General features: G+C 51.2%; 8 protein-coding genes across 8 annotated transcripts; 2 read left to right on the top strand and 6 right to left on the bottom strand.

Moving 5' to 3' along the window:
- Nucleotides 1-186: 186 nt before the first annotated feature.
- Nucleotides 187-704, bottom strand: SEPMUDRAFT_149273 (uncharacterized protein). The gene has a single exon (XM_016905453.1). It carries the CDS (start codon nt 687-689, stop codon nt 321-323), a length of 369 nt encoding a protein of 122 aa, XP_016760785.1. The 5' UTR covers nt 690-704; the 3' UTR covers nt 187-320.
- A 923-nt stretch (nt 705-1,627) lies between these two features.
- Nucleotides 1,628-1,927, bottom strand: SEPMUDRAFT_26361 (uncharacterized protein; the record flags this gene model as incomplete). The annotated part of the gene is made up of 2 exons (XM_016908409.1): nt 1,628-1,721; nt 1,761-1,927. Coding segments are annotated over 2 exons (261 nt in total), but the record flags the coding sequence as incomplete, so codon positions are not given.
- Nucleotides 1,928-3,405: 1,478 nt separating this feature from the next.
- On the bottom strand, nt 3,406-4,695 carry SEPMUDRAFT_149272 (alpha/beta-hydrolase). The gene has a single exon (XM_016905452.1). The coding sequence runs from the start codon at nt 4,399-4,401 to the stop codon at nt 3,457-3,459; it is 945 nt and encodes a 314-aa protein (XP_016760783.1). The 5' UTR covers nt 4,402-4,695; the 3' UTR covers nt 3,406-3,456.
- A 445-nt stretch (nt 4,696-5,140) lies between these two features.
- On the top strand, nt 5,141-7,033 carry SEPMUDRAFT_149271 (uncharacterized protein). The gene is made up of 2 exons (XM_016905451.1): nt 5,141-5,848; nt 5,941-7,033. Exons 1-2 carry the CDS (start codon nt 5,205-5,207, stop codon nt 6,965-6,967), a joined length of 1,671 nt encoding a protein of 556 aa, XP_016760782.1. The 5' UTR covers nt 5,141-5,204; the 3' UTR covers nt 6,968-7,033.
- A 390-nt stretch (nt 7,034-7,423) lies between these two features.
- On the bottom strand, nt 7,424-11,817 carry SEPMUDRAFT_65925 (glycerol uptake facilitator). The gene is made up of 5 exons (XM_016909734.1): nt 11,541-11,817; nt 11,292-11,425; nt 11,084-11,196; nt 10,608-10,963; nt 7,424-10,542 (listed from the first exon to the last, which is right to left on the bottom strand). The coding sequence occupies exons 1-5, from the start codon at nt 11,571-11,573 to the stop codon at nt 10,093-10,095; spliced, it is 1,086 nt and encodes a 361-aa protein (XP_016760780.1). The 5' UTR covers nt 11,574-11,817; the 3' UTR covers nt 7,424-10,092.
- Nucleotides 7,424-11,817, top strand: SEPMUDRAFT_125795 (VID27-domain-containing protein). The gene is made up of 5 exons (XM_016902012.1): nt 7,424-10,542; nt 10,608-10,963; nt 11,084-11,196; nt 11,292-11,425; nt 11,541-11,817. The coding sequence occupies exon 1, from the start codon at nt 7,479-7,481 to the stop codon at nt 9,936-9,938; it is 2,460 nt and encodes an 819-aa protein (XP_016760781.1). The 5' UTR covers nt 7,424-7,478; the 3' UTR covers nt 9,939-10,542; nt 10,608-10,963; nt 11,084-11,196; nt 11,292-11,425; nt 11,541-11,817.
- Nucleotides 11,818-12,805: 988 nt separating this feature from the next.
- Nucleotides 12,806-14,102, bottom strand: SEPMUDRAFT_149270 (uncharacterized protein). Its single transcript, XM_016905450.1, has 2 exons — nt 13,429-14,102; nt 12,806-13,328 (listed from the first exon to the last, which is right to left on the bottom strand). The coding sequence occupies exons 1-2, from the start codon at nt 13,940-13,942 to the stop codon at nt 13,252-13,254; spliced, it is 591 nt and encodes a 196-aa protein (XP_016760779.1). The 5' UTR covers nt 13,943-14,102; the 3' UTR covers nt 12,806-13,251.
- Nucleotides 14,103-15,259: 1,157 nt separating this feature from the next.
- SEPMUDRAFT_44038 (uncharacterized protein) lies at nt 15,260-17,014 on the bottom strand (the record flags this gene model as incomplete). Its single annotated transcript, XM_016908915.1, has 2 exons — nt 15,260-15,446; nt 15,525-17,014. The coding sequence occupies 2 exons, from the start codon at nt 17,012-17,014 to the stop codon at nt 15,260-15,262; spliced, it is 1,677 nt and encodes a 558-aa protein (XP_016760778.1).
- Between the last annotated feature and the right edge of the window lie 818 nt (nt 17,015-17,832).

Here is a 17,832-nt window from a genome sequence, read left to right as displayed (position 1 = left end):
TTGTATTTCATTGGTATTTTCATGGGGAGAGTAAGAGAGAGTAAAACACTGGGATTGGCCAAGGGTCTAGATTTGAGGATGAAGGGGTAGTAGGTAGATGGGTAGGTTCGTTGATGAGGTATAAAATGCAGTTTACGTAGTTCTTTTTTTTAAAGGGTTGTAGATATAAAGGGGATAGGGGGAGGGGGGAGTAAAGGTGTCAAAGCACGGAATATTATATCTTCCAAGACCCAAGGAAAGGGGGCCGGGTGATAATCCTCCAATCAAACCAACCTGTAACCAGCCGACCAAGCCATAGCGTGATAAAAGAGGTAAACTCCCTAAACCGATCCATCTGCTGCAAGATGAGGTCGTCCATAAACAGCAGGTCCACCTCCCAGGTCGTCAGACATGATACTATCCTCATCATCACCAACATCACCACGCGAAGCAGGTGGAGAAGGCAACCTGCCGTCGGAACCAAGAAAAGTGTCCATCGGGACGGTATTCAAAGCGAGTCCCAAGGGATACTTGTCTCCTTTGTAACCACTCGGTAGGCGGAGATGATAGGGTCCTGATACATACCGCGGATCACTAGCGGGAGCTTCACGGAGCCCTCGAGCGGGATAGTTTGGGCTGCTGACGAATTTGCGTGCTCGCTTCAGGATTTGACTGAATGTTGGTCGGAGTTGATCGTCGTGGCGACACATGCTGCGGATTAATGCGATTAGTTCGGGGGAATAGTAGGCTGTGGCTGTGGCGTCTAGGGCGGGAGGTTCGAAATTCTTTTGTCGATACCAGTTTGGGTCGCTGAGGACTGGTTGCAGTATGTTACCAGCTGCATCTGTGGGAAGAGGCATACCGGTCTCGCATAGGAGTTGCCAGAGTGCTGTACCCGCGCCGTAGACCTTTTCGTGCTCGTTAGCCTTTGTGATTGATGCCACCTGTATATGAGTCGACTCGAATACTTACGTTTGTTGCAGAGCTCATCATCTTTGGAGTCTCATTGTCATTTGCCGTATACATGTGCTGTTCCTGTGTCGTACAGTCAGCACTGTGATCTCTCTTCTTGTAGAAGTCAACTTACTGGGGCCATGGTCTCGGCAGTGCCTAGAATCGCGAAATTTTCTGGAACTCGCGTATCGTTCTGCTCGATTATAAGAGCAAATCCGAAATCCCCGAGCTTGATTTGTGGATAGCCCAAGTATCGCGTCTCGTTTGGCGGGCTTACGAACACTATTCGACGTCAGTCAGTCGTGGGTAACGATTCAAAGGCGATTTACTTACGGTTCTCATGTTTCCAATCGCAGTGAATGATCTGATCCCAGGGTACGATACCACCACTGTCCAGCTCGCCCCGTTGCATCAGCAGCCCTGCTATCGCCAGTCCCTCGACCACCGACCAGATGAACGGCTCTGGAACCATATAAGGAGTTTCGGCGCGTATTGCGTGAAACGCTGTAACATGGTTGGGGTCTTGGAGTTCCTGTAAAATCTGAACGCCCTCGGGTGCACGCAAATCGAGGTCCGGCCGCAACTGTCGAATGAATAAGATCTTGTCTGAAAAGCCGTCCATCGTCCGGTCAAACAAGTCTCCGTCAGGGCAGTACTCTGTCATGATCCTGTGCATCCGCTCCGCCCTCCTCAACCTCCAATTCCGAATTTTTACTATTGTTTCGGAGCCAATCTTGCCACGAAGATTGTACATTGCCTGCACCTCGTTCGGTACGCTATTCGCATCACTCCATTTGCCGCCTGTCCACAAGTTGGGATCCTCCCACAGGCTCTCGGAACCAGTTGCGGGGAAGAAGGTGTCTTTGATGACCACACGATCTCGAATGATCCCATGACGATCTTGCTTGAGCCAAAGATGCGACCTGCCAATATTGACTGGAGACAGCTGCCACGAACCAACCCATCCTGGTCCCAAAAGACCTTTGGCTCTTCTTTCCCGCACGACCAGTTTTTTCCCCGCCTCGGCCTTCACTTCCGGCAAAGTGGCCAGTTTGTTTGCTTGTACAGTAATTTCATTATTGTAAAGTGCGATGCGTGCGTCCAGCCACTGTCTAGAGCTACGGGCTCGCCAGTCTGCTCTCCGAGCAGCATGCAGTGCATTACCTTGATCGCGAAGGGTCTGCAACGCATGAAGCAACGCGTTCTCGCATGTTTCGTACTGTGCGAATGTAGGTCGGTCCTGCAGTTCATCTCCGAACTCATCATCGTCCTGCAGCGAGCCAGTAAATGCTTCTGTGGCCGTCACTTCTTGCTTAGCCTGGAAAACGTTATTTCGTGCAGTCTGCCATGCCTCAATAGCATGTGCGATGTTGCGTAGCTCCTCTGATGCAATGGAGTCGAAAGATTCCGGTATGTTGTCTGCAGTGGCCAGTCCAAATGTCGCTTCTGTTTCAAAATTTGCACACATCTCTCTATCCATCTCCACTTGCGTCTTGGGAGTTGCCCTAGTCTCGACCGTGGGTGCTTGGCCTTGGTTCTCGTCGTCTTGATTCACGTCGACTTGATTCGCGTCGTCTTGGTTCGCGTCGCCTTGGTCTTGGCCGCCTCCATCTTGATTACCTCCTGCTCCATCGTCCTGGCTCCCAGGATCCGTAGTTCCAGGCGCAGCAGCAGCAGTGGCGGCGGCGACGGCGGCAGCAGTAGCAGCAGCCGCCGCCGCAGCAGTGGCAGCAGCAGTAGCAGCAGCCGCAGCATTAGCGGTAGCGGTAGCAGTAGCAACAGCGACAGCAGTAGCAGCAGCGACAGCAGCACCTATTCTCGCCCTGTCTCTGATTCCATGTTGTCGACAGCAAATCGTGTGCTTACAAGCCTCTTTGTCCTTGCACCGATGCTTGCAAAGTTCCACAGAGGCATCAGCCCAATCTTGTACCATGATGCCTTGCCTGATCAACTAGTACTGTCAGGATGCGAGAAATTTCAATCCAGAACAGATCAGGTATAATCGTCTTACGCAGAGTATAGAAGATAGGTTCGGGGGGAATATTGAGTGGGTCGGATGTTTCCAGTTTGCGAATGGATTATGAAATTCTTTCTTTGATGGCAAACTTTCGCATCTGGTCATGCAGGACATGAGTGAAGTTGCATCCTTGTTCCAATGCATCTTTTTTGCAGAAGAATTGTTTATGCTCGGGGTAGAGTAGACCTGCTTTTCGCGGAAGCAGTCGAGAGCTTGAGATGGATCTCATCTGGTGGTACAGTGAGTGGACGGTGGAAAGGAGGGAGCGGATTTCACCTGAAGATACCTACCATTCGTATTAGCGCGTTCTACGCCAAGCTTTTCTGGGAAACCGCGTTAATCCTGATTCCTCAGAGTTCGAACGCGCAACAAAACAATGGATATTCAAAAGCGGGCATTTTTGCAATTGGATGTGTTTTTTAGATGTTTATATCGAGTGAAATATGGAATTTGATGCTTACGAGTTCCTCGGAATTGCAGGCGTACATATACAACCATATAAACATTCATTTCATCGCATAACTCCCTTGACAAATGCTCTCCACAAATGCCACGATATCATCGACACCCTCGGGCTCGTGGATCCAGTGTGCCGTCTTCGCATCATTCGTCCAATAATCATGCCACTCCACATCCATATCCAATGCCCTCAAGTGCGCTTTCAACTCCTCGCCATACTTGACATTGATGACCGGATCGTCCCTCGTATGCGCCAGCATCACTGGCGTCTTCACAGCCTCGGGCCACTTCTTACCCGCATGCGCAATCGCCGGGGGATTTGGCAACCACGTATTCAGGCCAAGAAAGGCCCCCAGCGTATGCTGCTGTTTGAGTAGGGCATGGATGGCTACCGCAGCGCCTTGCGATATACCAGCTAAGATGATGTTGTGGAACCCTCCCACCAGCACTGCCTCTTTCGCGAGCACATGATATATGATATCAATGGCTTGGGTGGGATTTTGCTCAAGTTCTCCGTAATGAGGGTCCTCAGTTGTATGCATGTCGAACCACTGGCTCATATTTTGTTCGAAGCGGGCGCTGTTGATGATGGGAGCTGTTGGAAAGACCCATCTCACATTCGGTAGTGCTTGGGAAAGAGTTCGGCTATACGAGTCTTCGCTCTCGAGGAGCTCGGGCGCGAATTCCTTTGCTGTGCTATCGCGGCCATGCAAGAAGATGACGGTATGAGTGTGTTTGCTTGTGGGCTGATAGATTTCGTAGTGCGGGTCGTTACTGTTGCTGCCATGTACTGCCGTATGGGATTCTGCTGCTCGCCAGCGCGAGACGAATTTCTTCCACATAGTCTCTATGCAGGTCCGACGCGAGCTCTCGATGGAAGCAAAGTAAGCGGCAAACTCGTCGCGAACGATGTGAAAGACCTCTGTCAGGCTGATGTCTCTCTGCGGCTGAGATTCTTCTATTTTTGTTGCCATTTTTCTTTTTTGGATCATCCAGCCTGAGATGAATTTATCAACGCCATGATCGTTTCATCAGGTGCGCGGAGCAGTGGATGTTCAGTAGTTCTATCATATGCGGTCTGCGCAGCGATGCAATTTATAACAGCAATTCTTGCGGGGATGTTGCCGGCAGGTCAAAGTGGGTTCATCTGCTTTCGCCAGCATTCCATTGGCATCATCAATACGACGAAGTGGCTCTCTGAGGCTCTCACCTGGTTGTCGAGCAGCATGGCGAGGAAATTCAGCTGGAGTTGAGCATGGTTGATGGTGCATGGGGGAAAATGTCGTCCAAGGTTTCGGTGTGATGCACTGTACTGTGTAGGATTAGGAAGTTAGTACCTGTAGTCTTTTGACCGGGAAGGGCGGGTGTGATCGGAAGCACTGATGGCATGTCATGGCTAATACTACCTGTACCGTACTTTACTGTGCTCTGCATCAGGCCACATACATATAATGCATATGGATGTGCGTGAGAGGAGAAGGGGTAGATGTGTAAGGGGTTAGGGGTTATGAGGTATTTATTATTGAGGTATGCGTGTGTGTGTGTTCACTGTTCGGAAAAGAGAAGCAGAGGATGACCGACCGGTAGAACCATTCATCCGCGGGCCGGGCGGGTTGTGGCATACCTAACATGACATGTGCCTATCAGAGCCTGGGTGAAGCTAAGAAAAGATGGGCTGACCTCCGCTACCTCCTACTTCACTTTACACTTGGACGCTGCGAGTGTTGACAACTGACCTATCCTGAGGCATGTACTAGAACTACATGTATTCTACACGTGTTGGTCCGAGTCCGCTATGGTAGCCATGGCCAACGTGGATTCTCACGTCGCCCTGTTACGCAAGCAGATCGCTGCCACGGAGAGTCAACTGGCGTCGCTGAAGCAGCAGCTGGCGCTGGCGGAGAAGCGTGTCGAGACCACTCGCTTGCTGAATGCCTCGTATCAAGGCGGCTTCCCTGCCGAGTGGATTGGCGAGATCTCGTCAGTGCTGACGGACCAGCTGCTGGCCTCGGACCTGTATCCTGCCTCGGTGGCGTCTGGTGGGAGCGGTGGCAGCGGAGATGGTGGCCTCGATGGCATTGCAACCGCCATCCGACAAGAGACGGGAATTGAAGGACGCGAATTCGTCGCGCCCGAGGCAGTCAGCAGTGGTCGCTGGCCACTGCTGTGTGAAGAGTACAAGCGATATGGACGGCAGATGATCATGCCCGAGGTCGGTCTGCACGGCCAGCTGCGACTGAAGAATGCTCGAGTGCTGGTCGTGGGCGTAGGCGGACTGGGCTGTCCCGCTGCAGCATACCTCGCAGCGGCGGGCGTAGGCACCCTCGGACTCATGGATGGCGACGTGGTGGAGGTGTCCAATCTGCATCGTCAGATCGCACATAACGCCTCCAGAGTGGGCATGAGCAAAGTGGACAGCGCATACGATTACTTGTCCGAGTACGTATTCGAATCAAACCCTCTCTCTCTCTCTCTCTCTCCACCAGCCAACGTGAATTCGAACGAGAATAGTCCTCTGATATCTTCGGTAGGCTGAATCCTCTCGTCAACTACCAGCGTCACCACTTCCATCTCACCCCAGAGAAGGCCATTCCCATCTTCTCCCGCTATCATCTCATACTCGACTGTACAGATCACCCGACTTCGCGCTACCTCATCTCAGATGCCTGTGTTCTGACCGGTAAACCTCTCGTTTCTGCCTCTGCCCTGAAGACCGAAGGGCAGCTGATAGTCCTCAACAATCCGCCCCGTCCACCGGGAGATCTCGCAGGCGGGCCCTGCTACCGCTGCGTCTTCCCCAAACCACCGCCAGCAGACTCGCTTCTCTCCTGTAGCGAGGGCGGCATCCTCGGTCCCGTCGTGGGCCTCATGGGCGTCCTCCAAGCCCTCGAAGCCATCAAGCTCATCACATCCAAACCAAGCACCCACGAATCCTCCAACGGATCTGTCGACCTTGCAGCTCTCATGTCGCTGCCTCCCTCACCTTCCCTTCAACCTCAAGAGCCACCTCCCCGGCCAACTCTCACCATCTTTTCCGCCTTCTCCACCCCACAATTCCGCAGCGTGCGGATGCGAACGCGTCGTCTGGACTGTGCTTGCTGCTCTTCTCAAGCTACCATCACTCGGGACAATCTCAACTCGGGCTCCCTCGACTATCAGGCTTTTTGCGGTCTCACACACCCTCTGCAAGTCCTGCCACCCTCTTCTCGAATCAGCGCTCAAGATTTTGCCCGGCTCCCACGTGACGGCTCCAACACTCTCATTGACGTGAGAGACGAAACACAGTACCAGATGTGCGCATTGAGGGGTAGTCTGAATGTGCCTTGGAAGGGCAATGCGGAGGCCTGGATACAGAGAGCTCTCGAGGTTGGTGCGTTGCACGGCAGTAGTGATTATTATGTTGTCTGCAGAGAGGGGAACGATAGTCAACTTGTGGCCAAGGCGATTCACGATCTTTTGCAGGGTGAGGGAGGAGACTTGGGCGTCAGCATCAAGGATATCAAAGGTGGATTTCGGGCGTGGCGGGAACAAGTGGATCGGGAGTGGCCAGACTATTGAAGATGAAGATGTTGTGAAAGATGAGATCAAGTTAATATGTACTGTATGTACTGTACCTGACTGTTCACGATATATTCATTGTTGTTGTTGTTGAGATTCGGACTCGGTCGACATCAACCGACAGGCCCTGCCATGATCCAACATATCCCTCGTGAACTAACTGTAGTCTTGGAAAGGCATGCCTTGGGGGAAGAGGAGAGAAGAGACATATGTGAAGATATGAGTGAGAACGCCAAGCCAAGACCATCGATGAGGCACCAGCCACAAAGGTGGCGTTGCTCCAACATTGTATCTGCCTGCTGCCAAGGCTAGGCTAGAACTGCCTCGCTCTGTCTAGCGCGCTATTCATCTCGCGTAAATTGTTCTAGTGACGTGGGGTCCAGTTGGTACATAGATTAGAAGAGCTACCACCGACCGAGCCACCAACTACCTACCTAAACCATCCATCCTCAGCACGACACCTCCGACATGCTGCCAACACCACCGCCCCCCCGCTCCACGACACGACGACATGTTCGCCATTAAGTCCCTGACCGGATACCTGTTTGGAAAAGGCGACAAAGAGAACGTGGCCGACATTCCCCAGGGACAGCTCTACATTGTTCGTCCACGCTCGCCCAAGGGATACTCGGAGCTCATCTTCAGAGACGCCGCCGCCTACATCCGCCGCACCGGCCAAGAGTTCCACTACCAGCTGGTGATTCAGCGCGCGTACGAGGAAGGCGAGGAGGAACTGCTCGAAGACGAAGGCGGACAGGACGGCGCGGTTGCGACGCTCGAGGACAAGGACGAGAAGATCTTCCTTCTCGACGAGAGCCTGCACCTGCGCGTCGATCTCAAGGAGAACGGTGCTGTCGTTGTTGCGTGGCGAGATCTGTCGGGCGACTCGGGAGATCTCTTCGAATTTGTTTGCGACGAGAGCACGAGGCCCGAGTCGGCAACTACCTTTGAGCTCGTTGCAGCGCAGTGTCAGTTCGAGCGAAAGTACCGTCGCAGTCATCAGTACGCCACCGAAGGCGACCTAGACGAATTCTCTTTCGACGACGAGCCTGAGATCCCCACCGCCAGTCCGTCGACAAGCCCCGCACCGAATCAACAAAAGGTTTTATCACCCAACGCACAGCGCCTTACAGAGCCACAATACGCCACACCGAGCAAGGCGACGCCGAAAGCGATCATGGTGCGCGATTCAACTAAGAAGGCGGTCGTGCCTGCACACGTCGCACAGCAGACGCCGACGAAGGCGCCCGCGCCACGATCTGTACCCACTGCGACCGAGACGCTCGCCGATGAGGACGCCGAGCTGCATCTGTTCGACTTCACCTCGGGCACCTTCATCTTACAAGACGAAAATGTGCAAGTCATAGTGACAGAAACGGGCAATTGGACATACTGGCTGCAGATTTCGGGCGAGAAGCAGCAGTGGTTGGGACAACAAGTCACACCAGACATCAACCCGGTCTTCAACTTTGAGTATCTTAGCTTCATCTTCAATCACTACACCGAAGATGGCTCTGCATACTCGTGGTTGCTCAAGTTCAAAGATCGCGAGACGGAAGAGAGGTTTCAGGAGGGCTTGATGCAAGCACTGTGGGAACATCTCAACCAGGCCAAATGGGCCAAAGCGGTCAAAGACGCCGAGCGAGACTATGTTTTGGACGCTTTTAATGACCTCGTCATTGAAGATGCCGCTGACGATGCACGAGAGCGTGAAGCTGCCGAGGAAGACGAGGAGGAGGAAGAAGATGAAGATGAATTTGAAGACGCTCAAGATCGCCACTCAGAACCCGACTATGATTCGGATGAGGACGAGGACGATCCGGTCAACCTCGACGCTGACGGCAATGTCAACAGTCAGCTTGCTGTGGGCGCAAACGTGGACCGCTCCTTTGTGGTGCGAGGCAACAAGATTGGCGTCTTCAAGCATACTGAAGACAACAAGCTCGAATTCAACACCAGTATCAATAACGTCGCCAACCTCAAGGGCAAGAAGTTCGCGCCATCAAAGGTCATGCTCCACGCACAAGATCGTAACATGGTGTTGCAGAACCCGGACGACCCCAACAGCGTTTACCGCATGGACCTGGAGGTCGGCAAGGTGGTGGATGAGTGGAAGGTGCACGACGATATCCCGATCAACATCTTCGCGCCGGAGAACAAGTTCGCGCAGACTACGGGCGAACAGACTTTCCTGGGTCTCTCCAAGAACGCACTCTATCGTGTAGATCCTCGATTGAGCGGCAACAAGCTTGTCGACTCTGAGCTCAAGCAGTATGTCAGCAAGAATGATTTCTCTGCGGCTGCAACCACTGAGCAGGGCTACATTGCCGTCGCGTCGAACAAGGGTGACATTCGCATGTTTGACCGACTCGGCATCAACGCGAAGACTGCACTCCCGGCACTGGGCGACCCCATCATCGGTCTTGATGTCAGTGCGGATGGTAGATGGGTGCTGGCCACGACTCGCACATATTTGCTTCTCATCGACGCGGAGCAGAAGGAAGGGAGTAAATACGCAGGCAAACTCGGCTTCGAGAAGCCTTTCTCCAAGGATCACAAGCCACTGCCCAGACGCCTTGGTTTGACACCTCAACACATTGCGCAGTTCCAGCACGAGACTGGCACCGGCATGGCTTTCACGCCCGCCCGGTTCAATACGGGTGAAGGCAAAGACGAGACCACGATCATCACGGCCACGGGTCCTTTCATCGTCACGTGGTCACTGAAGAAGGTGCTTGCGGGCCGGAAAGATCCTTACCACATCAAGCGATACGCAGAGGAGGTCAAGGCCGACAATTTCCGGTTTGGCAGCGACAAGAATATTGTCGTCGCTCTCCCCAACGAGGTCGACATGGTGCGGAGGGCGGCACTACAGAGACCCACGCGAGAGAGTATCATGGCCACGCCCAAACGAGCCAAGGGAAGAGGGAGCTATCTCAGTAGAAATGAGATTGTCAATTCGCCGTACTAGGGAGGGGCTTCACACTCACTTTTGAAGTGGATGGATGTGCAGTGCTCGGTGGACTGCGCCATTGCCGTAGCCGGAAGGAACGATTCCCTTTCTTTCATTGTATAATTTGCATAATGGTGCGATAGCTAGCAGCAGTTTAGAAAACTGACACCCCCTATCGCATCTTCTCTTCCGCTCCCTCCTCCGCCGCAGAAGCAGCAGCCGCCGCAGCAGCAGCATTCATCATCCCCCTCTCGGTAGCAATCTCCGTCTTGGTCAAATGCAAAGCCAACCCTTCCTCCCCATGCTCATGCAACGCCGCCCCTTTCCCAATCTTCCGCAAACTATCCCTCATCAAAAACTCATAATACGCCGTCGCGAAAATTGTCGCAGGAATATTCACCAAAATCGCAATCCACGAGTAATTATGAAAAGAAAAAACTTCCCCGCCGTAGAATATTGCTGCCACGATTCTTGTGCCTAAATCGCGTGCTAGGTTTGTCGAGATTGTGGCCGGTGCCCAGCCCCATATCATTGTTGCGTAGCCGAGGCCGATTGCGAAGGGCGCTGAGGAGGCGGAGACGAAGGGGTTCGCGGGGTCGAGGACTGCCCAGATTATTATGCCCTGTTGGGGGGTTAGTGGATGGGAGGGAGAAGAAAAAGGGGAGAAGGGAAGGAAAGAAAACTCACAATATAAGCATCCACAAAAAACTCTATAAAAAACAAATATCCCAAATTCGTCTGATTCCCATTCGGTATCGAACACAATACACTCGCTGGTCCACCATTAAACACCATCGATCCCACATGTCCCGCTTCCCTTAACGAAGTTTCGAATTCGGAGAGTTGTTGGTGATACATGCCCATCATGAGTATACCTGCTATGAATGCTCCGAGGATTTGACTGAAAATGTAGTGGGGAACTTTGCGCCAGGGGAAACCTTGCCAGATTGCGAAACAGATGGTTATTGCCGGGTTGAAGTGGCCGCCGGATGTCGAGGCGCAGGTTATTATGGCGAAGGCGATGCCGAGGGCGAATGCGGCGCCTGGTTTTGAGGGGGGGAGAAGGAGTTAGTCTTGTTATTTTCTGTTGGATATGGTTTTTTTGGGTTTTCTTTTTTTTTTTTTTTTTTTGGTTTCTTTTGGGATGGAAGAATACAACTTACCAATTTGGAAAATACTTCCAAGCGCGGCATTTTCTTGATTGATAGTAAAGACCGTCGTAGCAGAAATTCCCGCAAAGACATAAAAAAACACTCCAGTTGCTTCAGCCATGCATCTAGAGAGAGAGAGAGGATCATGGTCAGCAATCCCTTTCTTTACACGAACATCTTTCTTCTTCTTCTTCTTTCCAAATCGGATCATCTGACATACTCTCTCAACCATCTCGGTCTGGAATGTTCAAAGTTGAGTTTCCGCTGCGAGACGGGCTTGGAAGCAACGACGTGACGGGCAAAGTGTTGTTGAACAGCTTCTGTAGCACCCAATTCCAAGTCATTGGTATGTAACTGAAAAGAAAAAAAAGTTGCGATGGTCGGATTAGTGAAATGATGATATATACAATAGGCTGGCTTAGGTCAGAGAGAAAGAAGGGCAGGGAGATTAAAAAAAAAAAACACATACTCTTTCGATTCGAGAGGAGCCCATATCACCCATTGTGGGAATCTGGAGAGTGAGCAGCGAGACAGCCACAAGGAAGACAAGTGTAGCCAACTACCGAGCTGGGCAGAATCTGCGAGTCGGTAAAGAAGAGGTTAAGCTGCGAGTGAAGAGGTGACAGACATGATCCTTTTTGTTTTTTTCTGATGCTTGCGAGCAATCGTCAGGCTAAATGATTAGACGCTGCACTCTCAACTTACCTACCTACCGCATTCGTAGTCCGCGGGACGGAGGAGCGAACGGACTTAGCACGCGCGTGCGTACATGTGTGTGTGTGTGTGTGTGAGAGAGAGAGAGAGACGGAGAGAGGGAGAGTATCTCCAATGCCGGGCACGAGAAGGGGTCTCGTGAGAACGGATATCACGGCAGGTTGGCGTGTACCTTGAAGCATGAAAAGGTACAGGTAGTGTCACAGTGTGGTATTCCCAGGCGCATCATCCATAGGTACCTAGGCAGGAATTGGCGGTCCATCAGTTTGAGCAGGCTATACAGCATCCGTAGGTATCAGGATTCCTTCATCCTTTTCAAAGTCCATCCCGGAGAGATATGTCGCCAAGTCTCGACGAGGGAGCAGTACCTCCTACAGTCAAGAGAAAGAGAGAGAGTTCAATGCTTGTGAATGCCAATCGTGGTATAAGCTTTTGCCACCGTCTCCAGTAACAATGTTGGCGACGGAGAGAGTGCGGGAAGTCTGCCTTCCACTCAGGCTGTGGCGGCGGTGACGAAGACCTTTTTTCCCTTTCAAACTTCTCGTCGGTGGCTGAAGAGAACTTGGTACCGACAACCGATGTAGGAGGTGAGGTAGAAAGACACGTCGATGAAAGGACTGGATGATGTCTCATGTCCGTAGAGCCTTGTTACCGATCGGCCCCTCCCCCTCCCCCTCTCTCCGCCTCCCCACACTACCTCCACGGGTGCCACAAGACAACCTGAGATGGAGTCTTCTGATCAACGGCTTCTAGAAGCGCTTGTACTTATCTCCTACCTCCATGGAACAGCTAGACCCTTCAAGCCCTGTCTTTATACTGTATATATTCACGTACATACATAAAGCACGCATTCTCACCCTCTTGCACAATTGATCGCACACCAGGATGGATATTCCGCGCCCCTAGGCAGCGGAGGGCAAGCGGCTACGTAGATAGCGTATCTTATAGTAATTTTAATACCTGTCGTTCCCGTGTACGAGTGCATTGGTAGCTTCAGGTTACGGCTAGGAGCTGGATAGTAAGAAGTGATCGCTCCTAAGTATGCACTGTTATACAATACAGATAGGTATATGTATAGGATACAGGTGGTTTTTAGAAGACTGTGCTGCTGCTTCTTCCTCTTTTCCTTCGACGACTGCTTCGACGACTGCTTCGACTGTTTCTTCTTCGTAGTATCTTACACTTTTCACTGCGACTTTTTAACAGAGAGAAGAAATTTCCTCTGTTGTGATCTTGCTAACAACGATAGCAACCAAGAAATAAACCAAGTGTGCTGCTGCTGCTGCTGGTGAGCTTTTCCTTTTCCAAACCGCAATCACCTGCACTTTCTGTCTGTCTGTGTGTAGGTGTGACGCCTTCCAACTCCACGCTAATCATCGTCGTCATCATCATCATCAATAGTAACAATAACAATAACAATAAACTCCATTGCGGCATCCGGGCTTTTGAATCAACATCATCTCCCCTCAACGAAGAGAATCATCGATTGCGAATTCTGGTATCGAAGCAGTAGGAAGGCTAAGTCTTCTTCGTCGTTGACGCTCTATTCATCCACGTTAGCATTTTGAACACAGAAAAAAAGTATAAAAAAGGAAAAAGAAAAGAAGAAAGAAAAAAGAAAAAGAAAAAGAGTGCAAACATACTCAACTCCAATTCCGATTCAAACAAACGAGATTGAACATATTGTCGCATAATCGGATCATTACGAACTTGTTCGCAATTCAGAAGCTCCGTCAAATGGGCTTTGATCTGCAATGGATCTTGCTCTGCAGCAGATGATGATTGTAGCTTGAATTCCGGCACGTGGTGTTCTGGTATCGCCTCCGGAAGCTGCGATTGTGAGGTACACGTTGCCTTTCGAGGGCGAGGATGTGGTGTTGCTGCTGCTGCTGAAGGAGATGTGATAGAGAGACGTCGTGGCTCGAGAATGGGTGAGGCGCTAGCGGAGCTCGATGTGGAAGATGACATGGTGCGCTTTCTGCGCGCGGTAGGCGATGGGGGAGGCGAGGCGGATGTTGATCGGGAGTAGGTTCTCTGCGGAAGATTGTCTCCAGGGGAGTAGTAGTAGGTGTTGTTGGTATTGTTGATATTGGAATTGGAATTGGTATTGGTAGTGGTGATGATGAGAGGAAGATGTTGCTCAGGCATGGCGGGCATTCTAGGAGGTGCCGGTACTGTATGTAGTAAAAAAGGTGTTAGATCGATACGATGCGTGGCACTGCAGGACTTGGCGAGGCTAGAAAAGTAGCTTCGGAGATGTGGCTGCAGGAAGTAGGCTATCGTGATATTGTCCTGAATCGTGCAGGAGTTCGTACAGTTTTAGGAAAGCAAGACTCACGGTTTGGGGGGTGAAGCGGAGACAGTTTGCGTATGTTTTTTTTTTGCTGCTGCTGCTGATATAGATACTGTAGATGATATATATTTAGTGGAGTTGCGGCCATGACGTGCCTCGTTTCAACACTCACCCAATGGCCTTATCATGCACGGACTTGTGGTGTGACTGAGACACTCGAATTCTGGAGATCGAGGATGGAGCTCTCGATGATTATTAGGGCGCCAGTCAGGAGTACCACCAAACTACCACTTAGTACCCTAAGGCAGAGCACAAGAGACTGCTGCTGATGATGAGGATGATAATGAGGATAAGGGAAAAGGGTAGTATGAATTAGTCGGTATCAAGTAAACGGGAACGGGGTCATCTCCATCGAAAAAGGAGACACAAGAATGCTGCAGTGGGCCGTGCTAGTTCTACCGCATGCGTCAATATGCGATGCGCCCGCTTTTAACTACATACTAACCTATCTCTCTCACTCTCTTTCACGTCGCATTCCTTGATGTGGGTACATACATCTGCCAACTTGTCGTCGTGTTTCTTCGGCACTATCTCCTACTGCTGATGACAAGTCAATTCGAGACGATGGAAATTCACCAAATGTGGGCTGAATCTCGATGGAAATCAGGTCTAAGAAGAAGAAGAAGAAGTGTAGTGATGGGTGGTGTGATGATGAGTATTCGAATACCTTGGTAGGTCTCTGATCTCGGCCGGCCCCTACCGTTCCCGTCTTCCTCGTCGCCATTCACCACTCACCACCCTTCGAGAGAGGTCACGACATACCAAAACCTGAATGAAACTTGCTCCTGGAGGCGTAACTTGCGGGTGTATACCTATCTGACCTACATGTACCTACCGTAGGTATAGAGGTAGGAGGTAGTCTCGCCCGCCCTGTCGACTCGTGTCTCTGCCTCCACAAAACGGGCCCTGTTTCGCACTAGGTAGGTTAGGTATGTATTCGAGGTCGTGGGCGGACCTGACATGACATGTTACGACACACTAGGTATCCCTACACAACACGCGAGCATGAACAAGAATAGTTTTTGATCAAGTCAGTCTTTTCAACCCGCGTCTGGATGAGTCTATTATGATTCGAGGGCAAGTCTTCCCGCTTTTCGTTTTCTCTTTTCTTATACCTCACCTCACAAATCATAAATCAACCCATCAAACAACTCATTCGAAAATCTCTTTTGAATATCCTCCAACGTCCATCCATGCTTCTTCCCAATCCGAGACAAAATTCTCTTGAATTCTACAATTTCTGCTGCATAATCTTCATGTTTGAGTTTTTCGAGCCATGGTTTACCGTCAATGGTGTAGCCTTCGTGCCTAGTTTTGGGGGGTTTTTTTTTGTCAGAAGAGAGATGGGGGTGAATGAGGGAAAGAAAGAGAGAGAAAAAGACATACCATTCCTTAGCCCAATGAGGACGAGTCTTGAGTCGTACTCCATTGCGATCTTTGTACGAACACCAAAGATCAACGACTTCCTGAGCATACGGTTGCCAAATATCAACAGCATTCTGCAGCGTGAGAATTTCCATCGCAGCCGTGCCCAATCGATTCCCATACTGCGGCGCCAAGAGTACATTACTCCCGCCCATAATTCTCAATTCCAGCGGAAAGCGTTGCGGACACGTATCACTGTGCTCATAGCACTTGACAATCGCATCCCACCACGCCTGTTGCACCAGAGTGTAATCCACTTTCGTCGCATCATCCACGCGAGGCACGAGGGGGATTTCGACTTCCATATCCCGGACTCGAATGTTTTGAATGGCACGTTGAAAGTGCAGACCATTGATCAGATGCGTTTTGATCGCTTTGTCGCCCTCTTTCACTTCGGGCAAATTCATCATGACGAATCTCGATAATAGGGTTACGGCGGCTTCGGCGATGCCGGTTTTGTTGACGAGCTCGGTGAGGACGTGGTTGTACTGTATCACGTTGAGAGTGAATTCTTGCACAAAGGACAAGAAGACGGCAAAGGATCCGGGCCAATCTTCCACGTCGGAATCGTCGGTCGTGTTGTTCCAGCAGTTGACCCAACATTCATCAGCATAGGGAAACCAGAACCATTCCGCGTAGTAGTCTTCATTGGCTTGTTTCTCGAATCTTTCCTGGGCGAATTGCTTCTCTGCTGCCGTCAAGGGCGTCTTGGGTCGCAGAGCACGTGGAATTCGATCTTCGGGGAATCCTGGAGGGGGAGGAATGGTCTGAATGACAGGCATTTTCGTCGGCCTCAGTTCGGCATAGGTCATCGTGTCGAACTCGAGGGTCAAGTGAGTAATCACGCCCATCAGTCCAAAAGCGCCACTTGCGGCGGTGAGAAGTTCGGGATCCTCGTCGGTGATGCTTTGCAGCTCGCCATTGGCATCGACGTATTCAATCTTACGAACGAGATCACTCAAGGTCTGATGCTTGATGCCGGCTCCATGGCAGATAGGACCATTGCTTCCACCAGAAGTGATCTCCACCATGATGATGTTGAGTGGTATTGTGACTTTGTTGTGCTTCACGCACCATCTACGAAGCCGTTCATTCGTCGTTGCACACCCGATGCGTACCAAGTGCTTGCCAGCGGCACGGGCAGGACCTGGAAGAAGCTCAATCGTCTCCAATTCGTTGGGCTTCTCCTGTGGGAGATGAAGAGCGGTAATGTCCGGGAGTTCACTGGCAGTCTTGATGTCCAGCGTGGATATCATGATCTCGCCAGTTCTTCCAAAGATGGGCGACCATGAGTGTCGATAGCCCGCACATCGTACTCCCAGGTTGGCTTGCTTGGCGAAACGGACCACCTTCTGAATGTCGGCCACGTTCCGAGGCACCACTGTGTACTTTGGGGTATTACTGTGAGTTCGTCCCCAGTTCTGGAACTCAAGATTCTCCTTGATCGTCATGAGCTCTTCATCGTCGTCGAGGTGCAAAAGCTTGCCGAAAAAGTCCTTGGCACCATGGAGAAAGTTATGAATTTGTTTCCTCGTGCCCAGCGATGGACCTTTTCGAAAGCCATGAGAGCACTTCTCGGCAGTCTCGCCCGCAATGAACTTATCCAGGCGGTTCTTCTCCTCATCTGTGTAGCGCTCTCGGAGGTCCTGATATGTGTTGTCCACGGGCGAGTCCTTGAACACTTGTAATAACCTTCTGTTGAAGTCGATTCTGCCAGAATCCCATCCATTGACGTCGACATCGGGATCCAAGTAGTCCTTGAGTAGCTTTGCTAATCCTGGCACATCTTTGTCGGCGAACTCTGGCTCTTTTTCCAACGCTTCGGCGAGAAGAGCAATCCGAGAGTCGACATCATGGTCTGGAGCATACTGCGAAGGCATTATTCTGAGAATCTGAGTAAAGACAAGAGAGGAGGAAGCAGAGGATGGAAAACAAGAAGAAGCATTCAATCCATAATCAATCACTGCAACGTGATGCAGTCAGCTAGCTGCATACAGGTGTTTACTTTCGTACATCCGCTGCTCAGACTGGGATGGATCGTGGTCAGAACCTTGATCTTGCCTTGGCCGTCCGTCCAGTCTGACCATCTGAACGGCCGTACGCCTCACATGGCGCTGCGGCTCAGCCATGGCATTGGTTTAGGACTGCGACACTGCGTAACACATACCCAGCTACATACGAATCATAGCGTCCTCTTTTCCAGATCGATCACGCTCACCCACGCAATCCGCCAGGCTCAGCTGGGTAGATAGATGCAAGCTAGACTGCT

The sequence above is a fragment of the Sphaerulina musiva genome (assembly GCF_000320565.1).
Source record: "Sphaerulina musiva SO2202 unplaced genomic scaffold SEPMUscaffold_5, whole genome shotgun sequence".
NCBI classification, from domain to species: Eukaryota; Fungi; Ascomycota; class Dothideomycetes; order Mycosphaerellales; family Mycosphaerellaceae; genus Sphaerulina; species Sphaerulina musiva.
This window is presented reverse-complemented; position numbering and strand designations above follow the sequence as displayed.